Source organism: Canis aureus, chromosome 4 (assembly GCF_053574225.1).
Source record: "Canis aureus isolate CA01 chromosome 4, VMU_Caureus_v.1.0, whole genome shotgun sequence".
NCBI classification, from domain to species: Eukaryota; Metazoa; Chordata; class Mammalia; order Carnivora; family Canidae; genus Canis; species Canis aureus.
The window spans coordinates 24950762-24973147 of record NC_135614.1 but is presented as its reverse complement, the minus strand read 5'-3'; the positions used below and the strand labels follow the sequence as shown (position 1 = coordinate 24973147).

At 35.3% G+C, this 22386-nt stretch overlaps 1 protein-coding gene across 9 annotated transcripts in view; it reads left to right on the top strand.

Moving 5' to 3' along the window:
• Positions 1–22386, top strand: part of MICU1 (mitochondrial calcium uptake 1) — a 248921-nt gene that overhangs the window by 71006 nt on the left and 155529 nt on the right. For 6 of the 9 annotated variants that reach the window (XR_013377818.1, XM_077894916.1, XM_077894918.1 and 3 more), the window contains 2 exons: positions 3659–3833; positions 18611–18773. Coding sequence is in view for 8 of the 9 variants with exons in the window: in XM_077894916.1 (XP_077751042.1) it covers positions 3659–3833; positions 18611–18773 (338 nt within the window). In the remaining variant the exon portion in view is untranslated. The remainder of the gene's footprint in view (positions 1–3658; positions 3834–18610; positions 18774–22386) is intronic. The other 3 variants (XM_077894920.1, XM_077894919.1, XM_077894921.1) reach the window with 1 other exon arrangement.

Below are 22386 nucleotides of genomic sequence, written 5' to 3'. Positions count from 1 at the left end.
AAAGTTCCCACTATTTTACTATTTGGTATGATGATAGCTATGGGTTTTTCATATATGGCCTTAGAAATATGTTCCCTCTAAGCCTACTTTGTTGAGGGGTTTTATTATGGATTGATGTTGTGATTTGTCAAATGCTTATTCTGTATCTATTGAAATGATCATATGTTGTTGTTGTTGTTTTAAGGTTTTATTTATTTATTCATAAGAGACACAGAGAGAAGCAGGCTCCTCAAGGGGATCCTGATGCGGGACTTGATCCTGGAACTCCGGGATCATGCCCTGAGCCAAAGGCAGACACTCAACCTCTGAGCCACCTAGGTGTCCCAATTGTATGGTTTTTATTCTGTTTCTTGTTGATGTGATGTATCATGTTGATTTGCAAATATTGAAGTATCCTTGCATACTAGGAATAAATCCTGCTTGATCTTGGTGAATGAGTTTTTCAATGATTGTTGGATTCGGTTTGCTAATATTTTGTTGAGGATTTCTGTGTCTGTGTTCATTGAGATAATGGCCTTGAGTTTTCTTTGTAATGTCTTTATCTGGTTTTGTTATATTCTGGTAATGTCTGTCTCATAGAATGTATTTGGAAGTTTTCCTTTCTCTTCTATTTTTGGAATATTTTGAGAACAGGTTTTAAGTCTTCTTTAAATGTTTGATAGATTTTACCTGGCCTGCGAAGCCATCTGGTCCTGGACATTTGTTGGTTGGGAGTATTTTGATTTCTGATTCAATTTCATTGCTGGTAATTGGTCTGTTCAAGTTTTCTATTTTTTTCCTGATTCAGTTTGGGGAGGCTATATGTTTTTAGGAATTTATCCATTTCTTCTAGGTTATCCAATTTGTTGGCACATAATTTTTTATAATATTCCTGTATAATCCTTTGTATTTCTTTTTTTTAATCCTTTGTATTTCTGTGGCGTCAGTTGTTATTTCTCCGCTTTCATTTCTGATTGTGTTTCTTTGAGTTCTCTTTCTCTCTCTTTTTGAGAAGTCTAGCTAAACGTTTATCAATTTTGTTGATCTTTTCAAAGAATCAGCTTCTGGTTTCATTGTTTTGTTTTTAGTTTCTATTTAGTGTATTTCTACTCTAGCTTTTATTATTTGCTTCTTCTGGATAGCCTGTCTCTTAATGATCTTAACCATGTTGAACAAGATGACATGCTGATATTTGACAGTTTTTGGTTTGTAAAAGGAACAGAGTCATTTGACTCTCTCTGATAGTTAGAAAGCAAGATTCTGGGAATACAAAAAATAACAAATTATATGATATGGTTTAGTCACTAAATCATGTAGCAATTTGAAAGAATAGAGGATGAAGAAATTAGGAAAAATCTTTGGAGAATACAGCGTCAGTTTCGGTCTCTAATCAGCTAGAGGGACCTCTGAATGTTTAGTTTTTTCTTGCTATTAATAATTGGGTTAACCTGGTAAGCCCTAGAATTTTTTAATGTTCATGTTTTTATTTGAATACCATTTTTTTTATTCTTTTGGTCCCACATTTATTCTTTCAATTTATTTTTTTGTATTTAAAAAAATAACAAAATGTATCATCCTAACCATTTTTAAGTGTACAGTTCAGTAGTGTTAAATATATTCACACTATTGTCAAACAGATCTTTAGAACTTTTTCATCTTGCAAAGCTAAAATTTTTTACTCATTAAATACCTCTGTTCCCCCTTGCAGCCCCGGGTTACCATCATTTTTTTTTCTGTCTCTGTGAAAATAGACTATGTTAGATACCTCATATACGTGGGATCATTCAGCGGCTTATTTCACTTAGCATAATGTTCTCAAGTGTCATCCATATTGTAGTATATGATATGACTTCTTTCCTTTTTAAGTTTTTTTTTTCAGAATTACTTAACAAATTGTTTTTGGCATACAAAAAGCTGTACATAACTAATGCAGACAACTTGAGGTGTTGGAGATAAGTATACATTTCTGATCCATCATTAACAATCTATGCCATAAACCTGTCCATCACCTTAGAAGTTTTTTCCGACCCTCTCATATGTCATTATTATAAGTTGTTTTATTAATAAAATACTTAACATAAGATCTACCCCCTTAACTAATTTTTAAAAGATTTTATTTATTTGAGAGAGAAAACAGAGAGGGATTGGAGGGAAGAGCAGAGGGAGAGGGACAAGCAGACTATGAGCTGAGCATGGAGCCCAAAGTGGGGCTCAATCCCAGGACCCTGAGACTACTACCTGAGCTGAAATCAAAAGTGGATGCTTAATGCACTGAGCAACCGAGGTATCTCCTCCTTGTAAATTTTTAAGTATACAGTTCAGTTTTGTTAACTATAGGCACTATATGCAGTTCAGCAGACCTCTAGGACTTATTTACTTTATGTAATTGAAAATTTGTACCCTTTGACTAATATCTCCCCATTTCTCCTTGCCCCAGCCCTTGGAAAGTACCATTCTATCCTCTGCTTTTGTGGGTTTGAATATAATATAGTACTTGTTCTCTGTGTCTGGCTTATTTCACTTAGCATAGGTTCATCTGTGTTGTCATAAATGGCAAGATTTCCTTCCTTTTTTTAATGCTGAAGAGTATTCCATTTTGCATGCAAATGTATGTCTGTGCCACACACATTTTAATTATTTGTTGACTGATAGGCATTTACGTTGTTTCCCTGCCTTGGCCATGGTGAATAATGCTGCAGTGGACATGGGAATATAGATATCTCCTTGAGATCCTGATTTCAGTTCCTTTGGATATATCCAAAGTGGGATTGCCGAATCATATTGCACTTCTGTTGTTAGTTTTTTTGAGGATCTTCCATCCTGTTTTCCAAGGTGGCTGTTTCAATTTACATTTCCCCCACCAGTGTACCGGGGATCCCTTTTCTCCACATCCTCACCAACACTTGTAATCTTTTCTTTTTTTTTTTTTTTTTTTTATTAAAGCTGTCCTACCAGATGTAAGGTGATATCCCATGGCAGTTTTAGTTTGCCTTTCCCTGATGATTACTGATGTTGAGCATATTTTCATATATATGTTGGCTATTTATGTATTTTTTGAGAAATGTTTGTTCACTTCTTTTGCCCATTTTTAAATCAGGTTATTTGAGTTTTGTTTGTTTGTTTTGCTATAATGTTCTAGGAGTTCTCTATGTGTTTTTTTTTCTTTATGTGTTTTGAATGTCAGCCCTTTGTTAAATATATGGTTTGCAAATATTTTCTCCCTTTCCATAGGTTGCTCTTTTATTTTATTCTTTCGCTGTCCTGAAGCTTTTTAGTTTTGTGTAATCCTGCTTGTCTCTTTTTTTCTTTTGTTGCCTGTGCTTTTAGTATCAGATCCTTTATTTTTAAGGCTGAATATTATTCTGTTGTATGTATATACCACATTATCTTTATTCACTCATTTATCGGTGGACATCTCAGTTGCTTCAAACATTTTAGCTATTGTGAGTAATGCTGCTGTTAATATGAATGTACAAAAATCTCTTCATGACTCTACTTTCAATTCTTTTGGATATAACCAGAAATGGGATTGCTTGGATTATATGATAGTTGTATTTTTAACTTTTTGAGGAACCTCTTCATGTAGAAGTTTTCACAAATTATCATTGCTGTTACTTCTACTAAACTATATGAAAATCTTATTTCTTGAATAATGCAATTTTTTTTTTTAAATATCCAGGGCCCTTGCAGAATCTCCACCATCTGTAAACAACCTAAAGAATGAACTTGGTGATAAAGGGAAGAATAAAGATGAAGGGGAAGTTTGTAACCATGAAAAAAAGGCTGCAGGTGTTTGTCTTGAGCCTCATCAGGAAGAGAAAAAGAAGAAACGTTCTGGATTCAGAGACAGAAAAGTATGGAACACAATCTTATAAATTAATCAGAACTCTTTAAATTTTTTTAATTTATTTATGATAGTCACACAGAGAGAGAGAGAGGGGCAGAGACACAGGCAGAGGGAGAAGCAGGCTCCATGCACCGGGAGCCGGAGGTGGGATTCGATCCCGGGTCTCCAGGATCGTGCCCTGGGCCAAAGGCAGGCGCTAAACTGCTGCGCCACCCAGGGATCCCCAGAACTCTTTTTAATTCTAAATTAGAATAATGTGGTTGGGTCTCTTTTATCATTTATTTCAGATGATTCATATTCTCCTTGCAGATACCACCTCTCTGCTATTTTCTATCATGTTCTAAGGCAAATGTACTCTTGGAATGTGAAGTTAATGGAGCTAGTGAAGATCTAGATTGGTAATCAGGATTTGCATATATTTTCTTCCCTCTTTTAATGCAACTACTTTAGTTGATTCTTGCTTTCCAGACCTTTCTGATGCTAGATGTTCTTGGGTATTTTGAATCTTTGGTACAACTGATTTATGATGCCAAGTTGTAAAGGCAGAATAACATCTCTTTGGAAATATACAAATATTTCCAAAAATTCAACTAATTTTGATAATAGAAGCTTTGAATGACCTCAACATTTTATATCTTTAATACAATCTGCTTTTTATAGAGGTCTGCCTCAGAAAAATTTCAATTCCAGTGTAGTAATGCTTATGATGATGAGCATTTGAATTCAGGAGACATGAGTGATGAAAAGTCAAAAGGATGAATTTCTTAGACATTTTGCAGGTTAATGTTCAAGTTTAGGGAATTGACTTCATTTGCTAAAATGTAGCTAATTGCAACATGATAATTTGAGTTATTTCTGTGTTGTGTGTTCGTATGGTGTATATTTGCAAGAAGAGTTCCTTTGAGAAATTTGGATCATTTTTTTGTTTGGATCAAGTTATCAAATATGTCTTTTTATTTCTTAATTCCATTTCTAGTTGAGGTAAATTTGAACAAAAATTATATATTACAAGTTAATTGTCAACTATCCTGGTATTTCCACAATGATACATTTATTTAATCTTTTGCCCTGAGTGATTTTGAGTAAAATTCCAATTTATCTGGTACCAGCACTTTCATTTTTAGTCAAACTTTCCATTTTACAAAATAGAGATAAAATTGCCCAAATAAGCATTTATTTTTGAACTTTCCATTTTCTTCTCCTGCTTCCTGCTTAGCAGTGACTATATATCATACTTCCCAGAAAGAAATGAAAGCCTGATAAGTGTAATTTACTTAATTTGTAACTCCCATGGCTATAAAACCTTTCTAACCTATTTCTGAAATCATTCTTCTTTCATTAAAGTCTCAGTAGGAGACCGGTGTTTTTTCTATTCAAGGATAATTGTTCCACATGTCATCCTGTTTCCCAACAACCTGTTTCAACACTTATTTTTTCCTCTGTCCAATTTCCTCAGTTGCTCTTTGCTTTTTCACCGATTATATAGTATACATAGACATGTTAAGGATCTTTCCATCTTTAATAAAATAATAAATTGCAATTTTTAGCATGTGTTGTTTTCTCTTGTTTTTTTTTTTTTATTTTTTATTTTATTTTATTTTGGTTTGTTTTGGTTTGGCTTTTGGGTTTTTTTGTTTGCTTGGTTTTTGCCATTCATTCTTTCCCTGCTATACCAAGCTGCTCCAGTCTCTACAGGCTATCTTTGACATCCTCACCTCGCACTTAAACTCTTTGGCTTTGTCCTTTTATGTTGTCTTGATTTTTGTGTAATATTTCAAATATTCAGGAAGAAAAAAATAGACTACTATAATGAACATACATGTATCTGACATTGATTTTTGTCAGGTTTTAACATTTGACTATATTTGCTTCAGTTTTTTTTTCTATAAAGATTTTATTTATTCATGAGAGACACATAGAGGCAGAGACATAGGTAGAGGGAGAGGCAGGCTCCCTGTGGGGACCTTGATGTGGAACTTGATTCCAGGACCCCAGGATCACGACTTGAACCAAAGGCAGATGTTCAACCACTGAGCCACCTATGTGCCCCACTTCAGTTTTTTTTAAAGAAACAAAATGAATTTATAAAGTACGTTGCTGTATACTTTCCCAAATCCTATTTTTTTCTCTTTTTCGGAGGTAGACCATTGTCTTTAATTTGTAATTTATTAATGCTATGCATAGCCTGGTTCTTTTGTGTGTTTTATTTTTAATTTAAAAAAAATTCTCAGGTGCAAAGAGTTAGGACAGTCCTATCACTCAGTTTATGTTATACTATCATTGTATATACTTCTATCTTTTATTTAATATTTATATTCTTTTATCTTTTTTCACTTGAGTTATTTTTAATTTTTTAATTTTTAATTTTATTATCTCCTCTGGCACATCAAGTCCTGAATTCTAAAAAAGTCTTACACACTGCTTCAGTATTGCTTCATGGCCATTTCTTTTCTCTTGGAACTCTTCTTAAATGTATCTTGGATCTCACAATCTGTACTGTTTATCTTGTAACTGTTCTTTTATATTTTTTTCATTAGTTCTTCCCCTACTTTCCTGGGGTCTCTTCCTTTTCTTCCCCTCTTTTTTTTTTTTTTTTTTTGTGTGTGTGTGTGTGGTGATAAAGTAGTTAAAACATCACATTTATCATGTTAACCATCTTTAAAGTATACATTTAATCACAGAGTGTCACCACCCATCATTTCCATAATTGTTTTCATGTTATAAAACTGAAAATCTGTACCCATTAAATAACTCTTTACTACCCCTTCCCCCAGCCCCTAGCAACCACCATTCTGCTTTCTCTCTGAATTTGAATACTAAAAGAACCTCATACAAGTGGAATCATACAGTATTTGTATTTTTGTGTTTGGCTTATTGTACTTTGTGTAATGTCTTCAGGGTTCGTCATATTTTAGCATATGTTGGAATTTCCTTATTTTGAGGGATATTCCAGGGTACATATATATCACGTTTTGTTCTTGCACTTACCCTCTAATGGATACTTGAGTTGCTTCCACATTGTAGCAGTTGTGAAAAATGATACTGTGATCATAGGTAAACAAATATCTATTGAAGACCTTGCTTTCTGTTCTTTTGGGTATGTACCCAGAAGTGAAATTGCTAGATCATATGCTAATCCTATTTTTAATTTTCTTATGGAACCTCCATACTGTTTTTCACAGTAATATACCATTTTACATTTCCACCAGCAAGGGTTCTACTTTTTCATATCTTTGCCAGTGCTTGCTATGTTCTATTCTTATATTAGCCATCCTAACAGATGTGAAGTGATATCTCAGTATAGTTTTCATTTGCATTTCTGTAATGATCAGTGTGATGTTGAACAACTTTGCATGTGCCTAGTAGTCATATTTCTTCCTTGGAGAAATATTTGTTTACATCCTTTGCCAGTTTTTTAACTCTGTTATCGTATTTTTTTAATTATTAAGTTTTAGGAGTTCTCTGTATAATCTATTTGTTAACTCCATAACAGATATATCATGTGCAATTATTTCATCTCATTATATAATTGCCTTTTTACTCTATTGACATTATCTTTTGATGCACACAATTTTTAAAATTTCATGAAATGCACTTTGTCTTTTTTTTTCTTTGTTGCTTGTGCCTCCAGTGTCATACCCAAGAAATCATTGCCAAATCTAATGTGAAGATTTCCATCTATGTTTTCTTCCATAAGTAATATAGTTTTAGGTCTTCTATTTTGGTCTTTGATCCATTTCAAGTTAATTTGTTTTAAAGATTTATTTATTTATTTTAGAGAGAGAGAGCGGGTCAGCACATGAGAGTAGGAAGGGAGAGGTATGGGGAAGAGAGAAGAACAAGCAGACTCCACACTGAGCGCAGAGACAGTCGCAGGGATTAGTACCATATTCCATGAGATCACGACCACAAGTTGGATGCTTAACCAACTGAGCTATCCAGGCACCCCTCAAGTTAATTTCTTAATATGGAGTTAGATAAGGGTTCAGCTTCATTCTTTGGCATGTGGATACCAATATTCCCAGCACTGTTTGTTGAAAAAACTACTCTTTTTCCATTAAATGGTTGTGGCTCCCTTGTCAAAAATCAGTGACCATGTATGTAAGGGTTTATTTCTAGCTCTATATTCTATTACAAATGGTCTATGTGTTCTTTTGATGACTAGTTTTGTAGTATGTTTTAAATCAGGATGTAGTAGTCCTCCAACTTTGTTATTTTTTTTCAAAATTTGTTTTGGGACACCTGGGTGGCTCAGTCAGTTAGTCTGCCTTTGACTCAGGACATGATCCCAGGGTCCTGGAATCCAGTTCCACATCAAGCTCCCTGCTCTGGGATGTCTGCTTTTCCCTCTGCCCTTCTCACCTGCTCATGATCTCTCTCTCTCTCTCTCTCTCTCTCTCAAATAAATAAATAAAATCTTAAAAAAAATTTTGTTTTGGAGTCCTGAGAGATTCCATGACACGTATTAGTTGTTTCCATATCTTGGCTATTGTGAATAATGCTGTAATGAACATGGTAGTATAGATATTTCTTCAAGATATTGATTTTATTTTCTTTGAATATATACCCAAAAGTGAGATTTCTGGAAGATGTGGTAGTTCTATTTTTAATGTCTTAAGGAACTTCCATACTACTTTCCATAGACGCTGAACCAATTTACATGTCCACCAACAGTGCAAAAAGGATCCCTTTTCTCCATATCCTCACCTACGCTTGTTATCTTTACTCTCTTTTTAATTAAATATTGTATTTATTTATTGGAGAGGGGGCACTGAGAGGGTGGGTGGGCAGGGATCCCAACATGGGACTCAGTTTTAGGACTCCAGGATCATGACTTGAGCTGAAGGCAGATGCTTAACACACTGAGCCACCCAGGTCCTCTTTTCTCTCTCTTTTTTTAAACTTTTTTTTTTTTTAAAGATGTATGTATGTATGTATTTATTTTTAAAGATTTTATTTATTTATTCATGAGAGACAGAGAGAGAGAGGCAGAGACACAGGCAGCAGGAGAAGCAGGTTCCATGCAAGGAGCCGGATGCGGGACTTGATCCCGGGACTCCAGGACCATGCCCTGGGCCGACGGCAGGCGCCAAACCGCTGAGCCACCCGGGGATCCCAATGTATTTATTTATTTGAGAGAGAGAGAGTATGTGTGTGTGCATGTGCGCAGAGGGAGAAAATCTTCAGGCAGACTCCCCGCTGGATATGAAGCCTGATGCAGGACTTGATCTCACAACCCTAAGATCATGACCTGAGCTGAAACCAAGAGTCAGAGGCCCAGTCAACTGAACCACCCAGGCACCCATCTTTTCTCTTTTTTTTTTTTTTTAATTTTTTAAAAAAATTTTATTTATTTATGATAGTCACAGAGAGAGAGAGAGAGAGAGGCAGAGACACAGGCAGAGGGAGAAGCAGGCTCCATGCACCGGGAGCCCGACGTGGGATTCGATCCTGGGTCTCCAGGATCGTGCCCTGGGCCAAAGGCAGGCGCCAAACCGCTGCGCCACCCAGGGATCCCTTCTCTTTTTGATCCTAACTATCTAACAGGTGTGAGGTGATATTTCCATGTGGTTTTGATTTACATTTTCCTTTTTTTTTTTTTTTTTAAGATTTTATTTATTCATAGAGACAGAGGGAGAGAGGGGCAGAGACACAGGCAGAGGGAGAAGCAGGCTCCATACAGGAAGCCTGATGTGGGACTCTATCAGGGATCTCCAGGATCACATCCCAGGCTGCAGGCGGCGCTAAACCGCTGCGCCACCAGGGTTGCCCTGATTTACATTTTCCTGATGATTAGTGATGTTGAGCACCAAGCACCTTTTTATGTGTCCATTGATCATTTGGATGTCTTCCTTGGAAAAATGGCTTTTTAATTCAGTCTGCCCATTAAATTGAATTGGTTTTTGTAGGATTTTTTGTTTTCGTTTTCGCTTTTTTTTTCTTTTGGCTTTTAAAGTTTTTAATTCCACCTAATTAACATACAGTGTTATACTGATTTCAGGTATACAGTATAGTGATTCAGCAGTTCCATATATCATCCAGTGCTCATCATCACACTTGCAGTCCTTAATCCCCATCGCCTGTTTAACCCATCTCCCCATTCCCTTCCTCTTTGGTAACCACCAGTTCTTTATACTTAAGAGTCTGAATTTTTTGTTTGGTTGATTTTTAAAGTAGACTCCTCACCCGGTATGGAGCCCAATGTGGGGCTTAACCTCACAAGATTGAGACCTGAGCTGAGATCAAGACTCAGACACTTAACCAACTGAGCTACCCAGGTGCCCTAAATATCTGTTTGTTTGTTTGTTTGTTTTTTAAGATTGTATTTATTTATTCATGAAAGACACACACACACACACACAGAGGCAGAGACATAGGCAGAGGGAGAAGCAGGCTTCATGCAGGGAGCCTGATGTGGGACTCGATCCTGGGTCTCCAGGATCACACCCTGGGCTGAAGGCAGGCGCTAAACTGCTGAGCCACCCAGGGATTCCCTAAATGTCTGGTTTTTGTCTTTATTTCCTTTGCTATTTTTTTGTTTCTTATATTCCACACATAAGCGAAATCATATGGTGTTTGTCTTTTTCTGACTTATTTTCATTTAACATTTTACCCTTTAGAACCATCCATGTTATATATATACTACCTCCTTTTTACCTTTTTGTCTATTAATGGACATCTGGGTTCCTTCCATATTTTGGCTTTTGCAAATAATGCTGCAATAAATAGGGGTATATATCTTTTCAAATTAGTGTTTTTGTTTCTTTGGGTAAATACTCAGTAATGAATTACTGGATCATATGGCAGTTCTGTTTTTAAGTTTTTGAGGAATCTCCATACTGTTTTCCATAGTGGGTGCACCAGTTTGCATTCCTACCATCAGTGCACAAAGGTACCCTTTTGTCCACATCCTCGTAAACACTTGTTTCTTCTATTGTTAATTTTAGCTATTCTGACAAGTGTGAAGTGATACCTCATTCTGGTTCTGATTTTCATTTTCCTGATTAGTGGTGTTGAGCACTTTTTGCTGAACCTGTTGGTCATCTGTATGTCTTCTTTGAAAAAAATATCTATTCAGATCATCTGCCCACTTTAAAATCAGATTTTTTTTTATTGTATGAATTCCTTGAATTTGACAAAATACAACATCTTTTTTTTTTTTGTGCTAAAGACCTGAATGAATTGGGTATAGAAGAAACATACTTCAACTTAAGAAAGGCGCTATATAACAAACCTACAGCTAACATCATACTGAACACTGAAAGGTTGAAGTCTTTTCCTCTGTAATGAGAAAGAAGACAAGGATGCCCACTCTAAACACTTTTACTACATAGTACTGGAAGTTCCACCTAGAGCAGTTTGGAAAGACAAAGAAATATAAGGCATCCAAATAGGAAAGAAAGAAGGAAGATTGTTATTATCTGCCGATCATATGTTCATATATAACGATAATCCCAAAGACTCAATCAAAAAGCTGTTGGCGGGATCCCTGGGTGGCGCAGCGGTTTAGCGCCTGCCTTTGGCCCAGGGCGCGATCCTGGAGACCCGGATCGAATCCCACGTCGGGCTCCCGGTGCATGGAGCCTGCTTCTCCCTCTGCCTATGTCTCTGCCTCTCTCTCTCTCTCTCTGTGTGACTATCATAAATAAATAAAAATTAAAAAAAAAAAGCTGTTGGAACTGATCAACAAATTAGCTAAGTGGCAGGATATAAAATCAACATACAAAAAAAAAAAGATTGTTTTTATACACTAACAATGAATTATCTGAAAAAGAAATAAAGATAATTATTCTATTCACAGTAGCATCAAGAACAACAAAATACACAGGAATAAATTTAACCAAGGTAATGAAACATTTATACAATGAAAACTACAAGTCTTTGATGAAAGAAATATAAGACACACGCAAATGAAAAGATATCCTGGGTTCATGGATTAGAGCAATAAATGACATTTAAATGTTTTTACTACCCAAAGCTATCTGTATGTACATTCAATACAATACCTGTAAAAATTCTATTCACATTTTTAACAGGAAAGGAATCCTAAAATTTGTATGGAACTACAAAAGAACCTGAGAAAAAAGAGCTAAGCTGGAAGCATCCCACTTCCTGATATCAAACTACATAGCTGTATTAAAACAGTGTATTCTGCATAAAAATTGACCAGTGGCACAGAATGGAGATCCCAGAAATAAACCACCACCTATGCAGTCAATTAATATTGGACAAGGGAGCCAGGAATACTCTATGGTCAAAGGACAGTCTCTTCAACAAATGGTGTTGGAAAACTATAAGCACATTCAGAAAATGAAATTGAACCCTTATTGAAATCATTCACCACAATTAACCCGAAGGAATTAAATTCTTTAACGTGAGACCTAAAACAATCAAGTTTATAGACCTTTCCGTAGAAGGAAACTTGTAGAAGGAAACATAGTGGAAGCACTACTTATCTTTCATCTTCCAATGATCTTTTTGGTTATGATACCAAAAACACAAGCAACAAGGAAAAATCAACAAATGGGACTCTATCAAATTAAAAAGCTTCTGCACGACAAAGGAACTCATCAACTAAATGAAAGGATAACCTACAGAAAGTTATTTCCAAACCGTATATTGAGTAAGGAGTTAATACTCCTTTTCTTTCTTGATGAATCTAGCCAAACATCTATTTTATCTTTTCAAAAAACTAGCTCTTACTATCATTGGTCTTTTCTATTGTCTTTTAATCCCTATTTAATTTTCTTCCACGCTCATCTTTTTCTTGATTTTTAAATTTTTATTTTTATTTATTTGAGAGAGAGTGCAAGAGAGCATGAGTTGGAGGAGGGGTTGAGGGAGAACTAGACTCCCTGCTTTGCAGGGAGCCTACCTCAGAGTTTGATCCCAGGACCCTAGGATCATGACCTGAGCCAAAGGCAGAAACTTAACCAACTGAACCATCCAGGCGCCCTATTCCACTTTGTTTATTATCTCCTACTTTTAGCTGTGAGCTTAATTTGTTCTTTTTCTAGTTCCTTGAAGTGTAATGTAAATTGTTTATTTGAGATCTTTATTTTTTAAATATAGGTATTTATTGCTATGAATTTCCCTCTTAGAAATGATTTTTGCTATATTCTGTAAGACTTGATATGCTGTATTTCCATTTTTCTTTGTTTCATGATATTTTTAAATTTTTCTTTGTTGACCCATTGGTTTTTCAGGAACATGTTGTTTAATCTTCATGCATTTAAAAATTTTCCAGTATTCTTCTAGTAATTGATTTTTTAGTTACATAGCCTTATGGTCAGAAAATATGCTCATTATGATTTCAGTCTTCTTAAATTTATTATGACTTGTGGCCTAACACATGGTGTCTTCTGGAGAATGTTCCATGTGTGCTTGAGAATAATATGTATTCTGCTGCAATTGAATGGAATGTTCTGTAAATATCTTTTTAAAAATTCATTTTGTCTAACAGTTTTAAGTCCAGTGTTTCCTCATTTATTTTCTCTCAGGATGGTCTATTGTTCAAAGTGGGGTATTCAAATCCCCTACTGTTATTGTATTGCTATGTGTATTTCCCTTCTGTCACATTTACTATATATATTTAGGTTCTCCATGTCCCATACGTAACTAGTTAGAAATGTTATATTCTATTTATGAATTTACCTTTCATTGTTATGTTATTCTTTTCTTTGTCTCTTGTAATGGTCTTTGGCTTAAATTGTATTTTGTTTGGTAGTATAGCTATTCCTGCTTTCTTTGGCTTCGATTTTCATGAAATATCTTTTCCCATCAACTTTGTCTCAGCTTGTGTGTCTCCCAAAACCCGAAGTGAGCCTCTTGTTTTGTTTTTTTAAAGATTTTATCTATTTATCTGACAGAGAGCACAAGCAGGGGGAATGGTAGGCAGAGGGAGAGGGAGAAGCAGCCTCCCCACTGAGCAAGGAGTCTGATGTGAGGGTTGATCCCAGGACTCTGGGATCATGACCTGAGCCAAAGGCAGATGCTTAACCAACTAAGCCATTCAGGCACCCCCCACTCTGTGAAGCCAGCCTCTTGTATGCAATAATAAATAGTTGGGTTTTGTTTTTTGTTGTTTTGTTTTGTTTTGCCATTCTGTTCTTTGCAGAATTTAATCCATTACATTTAAAGTAATTATTGACATTAATTATTGCCATTTTGTTAATTTTTTTTAAAGATTTTACTTATTTATTCATGAGAGACACAGAGAGAGAGAGGCAGAGACATAGGCAGAGGGAGAAGCAGGCTCCCTGTGGGGAGCCCAATGCAGACTCTATCCCAGGACCCTGGGATCACTCCCTGAGCTGAAGGCAGATGCTTAACTACTGAGCCACCCAGGCATCCCTTTTTAATTGTTTTCTGAGTGTTTGTAATTCCTTTATCCTTTTCTTTTTTTCTCTTATTCTCTTCCTTTGTGATTTGATCATTTTCTATAGCAGTGTGCTTTGTTTTTTTTCTTTTCACCTTTTGTGTATCTGGTTAGGTAATTGCTTTGTGATTATCATGGGGCTTACAGAAAACATTTTATAACAGTGTATTTTAAGTTGCTAATAGTTTAACTTCTAATGTATATAAAGCTCTACATTTATTCATCCCCAATATTTTAGTTTTTAATATCACAATTTTTATCTTTTTACATTGTTTATCCATTAACAGGTTATTGTAGTTCTTTTTTTTATTTTTCTGAAACACTTATTTTTTTACATTTAAATTCAGTTACTTAGCATATAATGTATTACTAGTTTCAGAGGTAGAATTTAGTGATTCATCAGCCTTACATAATACCCAGTGCTCATTACATCACTTGGTTCCTTAATGCCCATCACTCAGTTACTCAATCCCCCCACCTCCTCCCTTCCAGCAAACCTCAATTTGTTTCTTATGATTTAGAGTCTCTTATGGTTTGTCTCCGTCTCTGATTTCATCTTACTTTATTTTTTCCTCTCTTCCCATATAATCCTTTGTTTTGTAGTTCTTTTTAATACTTTTTTTTTTGAATCTTCATGCTAGAGTTAGAAGTGATTTACACACCACCATTACAAAATTAGAGTATTCTGAAATTAAATATACATTTTACCTTCACCAGCAAGTTTTACATGTTTATGTGTTTTTCTGATATTGGTGTCTTTTGGTTCAGGAATTACCTTTTAAAAAAATTATTTACTTAATTAATCTCTACACCAAACATGAGGCTCAGACTCATGACCAAGATCAAGAGCCACATGCTCTATTGACTGAGCCAGCCAGGCGTCTCAGGTTTAGGAATTAGCTTTAATTTTTTTTTTAAGATTTTATTTATTTATTCATGAAAGACACACATAGAGAGAGGCAGAGACACAGGCAGAGGGAGGAGCAGGCTCCATGCAGGGAGCCTGATGTGGGACTTGATCCAGGGACTCCAGGATGCCTGAGCCAAAGGCAGAGGCTCAACCGCTGACCCACCCAGGCATCCTTCCTTTAATATTTCTTGTAAGATTGATCTAGTATTGATGAATTCCTTCAGCTTTTGTTTTCCTAGAAAATTCTGCATTGTGCTTCAATGGATTCATCTTTTTTAGAACTCTTTGGGCTTCCTGGATCTGCATGTCAGTTTCTTTCCCCAGTTTGGGGATGTTTTCAGTCATCATTTCTTTGAAAAAAATTTCTGCCCCTTTCTCTCATTCTTTCTCCTGCTAGCACCTCTGTGGTACACATTTTGATCCATTTGAGGATGTACTATAAGTCCCTTAAGCTATCTTCATTCTTTTTCATTCCCTTTTCTTTTTGTTCCTCTAATTAGGCAATTTCCTTAAGTTTGCTGCCAAAAAGTAATTGGCTTTATATTCAACGAGACTGGTATCACTGAGTTTGGAATTGCATAGAACTTCAAGAGGCCATCTTATGACAGATGATTGTTATTATGTCTGGCCAGTAATTCACTAGATGAAAGAGAGATGGAATCCCTAACATGTAGGACAACTGTTGGGGTACAGATTGGGTGTTATAAATCAACTTTTGAGAGAAAGTGTGCCAGACACTAATTTATTTATAAGATCTTTCTGCATGCTACCTTTTCCAAGGTCTGACTATAGTCTTCATTCAAAGCCTATGTATGATTTCTCACATCAGGGCCCACAGGGATTCACTGTCACTTGCATTCACTTGGCCTCAAGATATTATCACCTTGATTTTCCTTAGGTATTATACCAAAATTAAACCCTAGAACTGGCTTCAGGACCAGCGGTTTTATTGAAGAGAACTATCTTAATATCATGAAGTTCAAGAATGCTTTAAGTAAATGATTGAACGTAACTATTATAATTCTATTAGTAAATCTTTTCTCTAGGCTACCTATCTCAAAATCGTACAGTTTTCTATATATCTTAGCTCCTAAGCCTTTGTTATTTTAGATGCTGTATTCCAAACACTTTATAAAAATAGTTCTTTCACATTCTTTTGAATATAACCACTTAAAAGGAGGCAGTTTTATATCATTTAATACGGTGTGACCTCCAAGATACATTGCTAAGTGAAAAAAGGAAAGTATGTACTGGATTATGTCTATATTAAACTTTAACAACATGGGGATGTAAAAAGTCTATTACTTTCCTTGGCCTATTGTTTTAAACTAAAACTAATATTCAGCAGTATAATTCAAGGACTTGTAGCAACCCAGGAATCTGGTTTTGAATCTGAAAATTACTGACTTTTAAGTTATTGTTGTTCTACATGTATCTTGTTAAAGATTGACTTGATTTTTTAATTCAGAAAAACCTCTTTTGCATAGCTATAGCTTATACCCTAAACATTGCAAACTGATTATTGTTGTTGTTCAGAAGAACAGGAATACAGATGTCCTAAAGAAAGTTATTTCTTCTATAGCCAGTATTATCCAGCAGGTAGTTGTAATATAATATGAAATGCCTTTGAATTAAGACTTGTAGCTAAGTTTTAAGGCTGCTAAGGGGTTGAAAAGCTCCTTGGTATATTTGCCACATGCCAAATATTTTGATAAAATCTCTGAAATCAGGGATGCCTGAGTGGCTCAGCAGTTGAGTGTCTGCCTTTGGCTCAGGGTATGATCCTGGGATCCAGGGTCGAATCCCACATCGGGCTCCCTGCATGGAGCCTGCTTCTCCCTCTGCCTATGTCTCTTCCTCTCTGTGTGTCTCTCGTGAGTAAATAAATAAAATCTTTAAAAATCTCTGAAATCAGTACTCAGATTTTAATGCAAATTCGTGTTGAAATATTTCTATCATGTATGGTTACAAATTAGCAGTCCTTTTATACTTGCTAAGTGCACATCTGGTAGTAGAGCTAAAACCACCATAACAGCTGTTGTCAGTGACCTCAAATTGACCATTTAGCCAGGACTGGCAGTTACAATGTTAGCTGTGTTAATGTGGCAAGTTAAAAACGTAAATAAAGGTTTTAATATTAGCAAATGGCTTTTTAGACATTGAACTGTTGGATTTTTAGATTGTATTGCCTTTATACATTTCCTGCTAGTTACTTATATGATACTATTTATTTTTGGCTATCTCAACATCTGAAATTCAGAGACAAGAGAAATTTTTTCACCAGAATACTGTGTATATGGTATTTTGGTAAAAAAGATTTTTCTCATTCCTACATTTGTAAAAGAATATTATGCAGAAGATACAGTATTTTGTATATTCCATGCACAGAATCACAGCTTGGATGCCGGAATAAAAAATGGGCATATTAATATTATACTCTTTTAGTTAAATGTATGCCATATTTGATCTTATTACTATTTAAATATTTGTGTTCTTCTCAGCTCTGGTCTTTTCTAAATATGGTGTTTGTAAAAGATTTCCAGTAGTTCCCTTAATTTTTTTAAAGATTTTATTTATTTATTTGACAGAGAGAACGAGTGGTAGGGAGAGGGTAAAGGGAGAAAGAGAAGCAGACTCCTTCCTCAGCAGGGAGCCTGATGGCAAGCTTGATCCCAGGACACTGAGATCATGACTTGAATGGAAGGCAGACGCTTAACTGACTGAACCATCCAGGTGTCCCATAGTTTCCTTAATTTTATAGTCAAAACAAAAAGTCTTATTGCTTCAGATTTGTTAATTAAATTTCCATGATATGTACTTTTATTTTTTAATGCTATTATTATTTAATGTACTTTGTGTTTGAAAGACTATTAGCTATTTAAACTTACGAATTCTCAATTCTGTTTTGATTTGGGATTCAAGAAATTGCATCAAAGTATAAAGTGTAAAATCAATCCCTTTTTAAAAATTTGGGTATTTAAGAATCTATAGCTACCATATATCTGTAATTATACCCATTTACTGAGACCTTTTGAATTCTTGTATGACATTTTTTTAGCTTTGTAGCTTTCAGTAATTTAAAAAATTGGGAAAATAGGGCACCTTGGTGGCTCAGTGGTTGAGTGTCTGTCTGCCTTTGGCTCAGGTCATGATCCCGGGGTCCTGGGATTGAGTCCCACATCATGCAGGGAGCCTGCTTCTTCCTCTGCCTATCTCTCTGCTTCTCTCTATGTGTCTCTCATGGATAAATAAATAAATAAATTAGGGAAATATCTGCAAAAAATTTAAACAAGTTACACAAACATTGCCTCAACTAGACTATAAATGGTATTTGGAGGGTAAACATTTAAAGGTTTTTGAAATTCAAGTTTATGTCTCATATAAAAAATCCAATTATAGATAAAAAGATAGAATAAAACATCTCTAAAAGCAAGATAGAAAATGTATGAAAATGAGAATTCCGTAATATAGTAACACTCTGAATTCCTAATTTTAGGTGATGGAATATGAGAATAGGATTCGAGCGTATTCCACACCAGACAAAATCTTCCGATATTTTGCCACCTTGAAAGTCATCAATGAACCTGGTGAATCTGAAGTGTTTATGACTCCACAGGATTTTGTGCGATCCATAACACCCAATGAAAAACAACCAGAAAGTAAGTGCTAAAGTGAAAAATGAGATTATGATATCAATTTTGTTATATGCTTCTTTATTTCTTTGTATTGCCTAAACATTATACATTTATCCTGTAATTGTATTCATTGTTTAGTGACTGTATGTTAGGCATTATTCATAGTCTTTAGGAGTATGAAAGGGGAGCCAGCAGTCTAATGAGCCTGTACTCAACCAAGATACTTGGTTGAGGAGATTGTACCCAGGTGTCATCTACTAGAAAAACTTAAAGACATATACTTGTTGCCACTGGGCCAGGGGAGCACAGATGGAAGAAGTAGCAGACAGACCAAAAAGCCCAGAAAGGAAGAGACTGAGGAGGAAGACATTTCAGGGAATAAGACCTTTGAAGGACCGTTGCATACACCTGGAAATCCAGAGAGTAATGTGCATGCCCAGGGCCAGACATGTTTGAAAAAGACTTGAATGGGCTTGTACCCCTTACTGATCTTTGTTCCCCATGTAAGGATGTAGTGAAAGTTAAAGCAGAGTTGTAGGAGATGTAGCTAAAAATCAAAGGAAGTACCCAGCTCAGAGCCAGTCTGCAACCATTAGGATGTTTTTTGGGGTGTTTTTTGTTTTGTTTTTTCATTCTTTTTGCCTCCAGCTTTTAAAGAAGTTTCTGTCATGCTACTTGCTGACTGTTTAGATAATAGAACAGAAATTTCAGTGACAACATATGATGGAGAACATAATATTTGCGAAAATATTTTGGAAAAAATCACTAATCACTGATGACTGTAATTCTCAATGGGTTATATAACATCAAACACTGGGAAATAGGGAAAATCTGGCTTTCAGAATTACCACATTATAATATTTAAAATGTCCAATTTTAATTTAAAAAATTGTATGGCATACCAATGATCAGGAATAAATGACGCATCAGCAGAAAGAAAAAGAAATTGACAGAAACCATCCCTGAGAAAGCTCAAGCACTGTACTTACACAAAGACTTTAAATCATCTGTCTTAAATCTGCTCAAAGAGCAAAATGAAACCCGTTGACAAAGAACTGTAGGAAACAAGATGAACAATGTATTAATAAATAGAGAATACCCATAAAGAGATAGCAATCCTTTTTTTTTTTTTTTTTTAATTTTTTATTTATTTATGATAGTCACAGAGAGAGAGAGAGAGGCAGAGACACAGGCAGAGGGAGAAGCAGGCTCCATGCACTGGGAGCCCGATGTGGGATTCGATCCCGGGTCTCCAGGATCGCGCCCTGGGCCAAAGGCAGGCGCCAAACCGCTGCGCCACCCAGGGATCCCGCAATCCTAAAAAGGAACTGAGTAATAATTCCTTGAGCTTGAAGAGTTCAGTAGCTGAACTAAAAAATTCACTAGAACAGTTTAACCGTAGATTTTGAACAGGGAGATAGAAGAATTGTAGAACTTAGACTAACTGATACTATCTATTCAGAGGAGCAGAATGCAAAAAAAACGAATAAAATTGAACAGAGCCTGAGACGCATATGCATAATGGGAGTCCCAGAAAGAGAAATTAAGACATTTCTAAATAATCAAAAGCTGAGAAAGTTTGTTGCTTGTAGTTCTTCCCTGCAAGAAATTCTAAATGGAGTTTTTTAGGCTGAATTGAAAGAATGCTAGACAGTAACTTAATGTCATTCAAAGAAATTAAAAAAAAGATTAATAAAGTTAACTATACAGAGAAATATAAAAGTCAGTATTGCTTTATCTTTGACTCCTTTTTGCTTCCTTTATGATTTATTTATTTTTTTCCTTTATGATTTAAAAGACAAATTCATAAAACAACAGTTGTTAGTATGTGAATGTTGAATCAAAATACGTTATTTTCATTTAAGATGTCAATTGTAAGATATTAATTGTAAACCACTAAGAAAATAACTTTGAAATATACAGAAAAGAAAATAAGGGAATAGAAACGGTGCACTAGAAAAAATTAAACACAAGAGGGCAAGATCAGAGGATTCAAAGGGCAAAAAATATGTAAGACATATAGAAAACAAATTATAAGATGGCAGAAGCAGATCCTTTCTTATCAGCACTTTAAACGTAAGTGAATTAAACTCACCATTTAAAAGAGATTGAGAGGGATGCCTGGGTGGCTCAGCGGTTAAGCACGTCTGCCTTCAGCTCACGGAGTGATCCTGGAGTACTGGGATTGAGTCTTACATCGGGCTTCTTGCATGGAGCCTGCTTCTTCTCCCTCTGTTTCTCTGCCTCTTTCTTTCTGTGTGTCTCATGAATGAATAAATAAAATCTTTAAAAATAAAACAGATTGAGAGGAGAAAAAGTAGGATCTAACTTTATATTGTCTGTAAGAGACTTAACTTTAGCTCCAAAGGCAAGAGTTGGCTGAAAATTAAAGTGTACAAATAGTAGTCAAAAGAGAGGTGAGGTGATTGTACTAATATCAGACAAAGTAGATTTTTATAAGAAATTGTTACATAAGACAAAGACATTATTGATAAAAGGGTCAGTTCATCAAGAAGATATAACAGTGATAAATACATACATACCAAATGACAGACCCCAAAACATATGAAGGAAACATTGACAGAATTGAAGTGAGACATAGTTCTTCAATAATAGTTGGGAGACGGAGCACCTGAATGGCTCAGGCAGTTAAGCATTGACCCTTGCTTTTGGCTTAGGTTGTAATTTATAGGTGGTGAGATGGAGCCCTGAGTTGGGCTCCCAGCTCAGCAAGGGGTCTGCTTGAGGTTCTCTCCTCTCCCTCTGCCCGTCCCCCTGTTCTCTCTCTCTCAAATAAATCTTATAAAAAATGCTAAACATAATTAATTTTTAAAAAATTGTTGGGAGATATCAGTACTGCCATTTCAATAATGGATATAATATTTAGACAGAAGGTTAGTGAAGAAAGAGAACTTAATGCTGTAAACCAGTTAGACCAAAGGCATTTATTTATAAACATTCCACTCAAGAGCAGCAGAATATGCAGTCTTCTCAAGTGCACATCAAATATTCTCCAGAATAGACCTAATAGACCATATGTTAAGTAATAAAATGAATCTTAATAGATTTTAAAAGATTAAGATCATACAAGCATCTTTTTATTTATTTTTTATTTTTTTTACAGGTATCTTTTCTGATTGTAGTAGAACGAAATTATCCATCAATAAAAAGGAAAACTAGAAAATTCATAAATATGTGGAAAGTAAACAACATGCTCTTAAACAACCAGTGGATCAGAGAAATCACAAGAGTAGTTAAAAAATACTTTGAGATAAATGAAAGAGAAAATGGAACTTACCAAAACTTACGCAGTCCTCCAAAAGCAGTGCTTAGAGTGAAACTTAGAGCTATAAACACCAACATTTAACCAGAAGAAAGACCTCAAATCAATTTCCTAAAAACTGTTGTTGGCACTAAAAGGAAAGCAAACAAAACCCAAAGATAAGGAAATAAGGAAATAAGTTAATGTATTAATAAATGAAATGGCAAATAGAAGAACAAGTACCTCAAAAATGGAAATATCCCAAATGTATTGTTTAACAGCTGAATGGATAACAAATTATAGTGTATACAATGGAGTATTATTTGTGTGTGGATGCACCTTGACAACCTTATGCTAAGTGAAACAAACTAAACA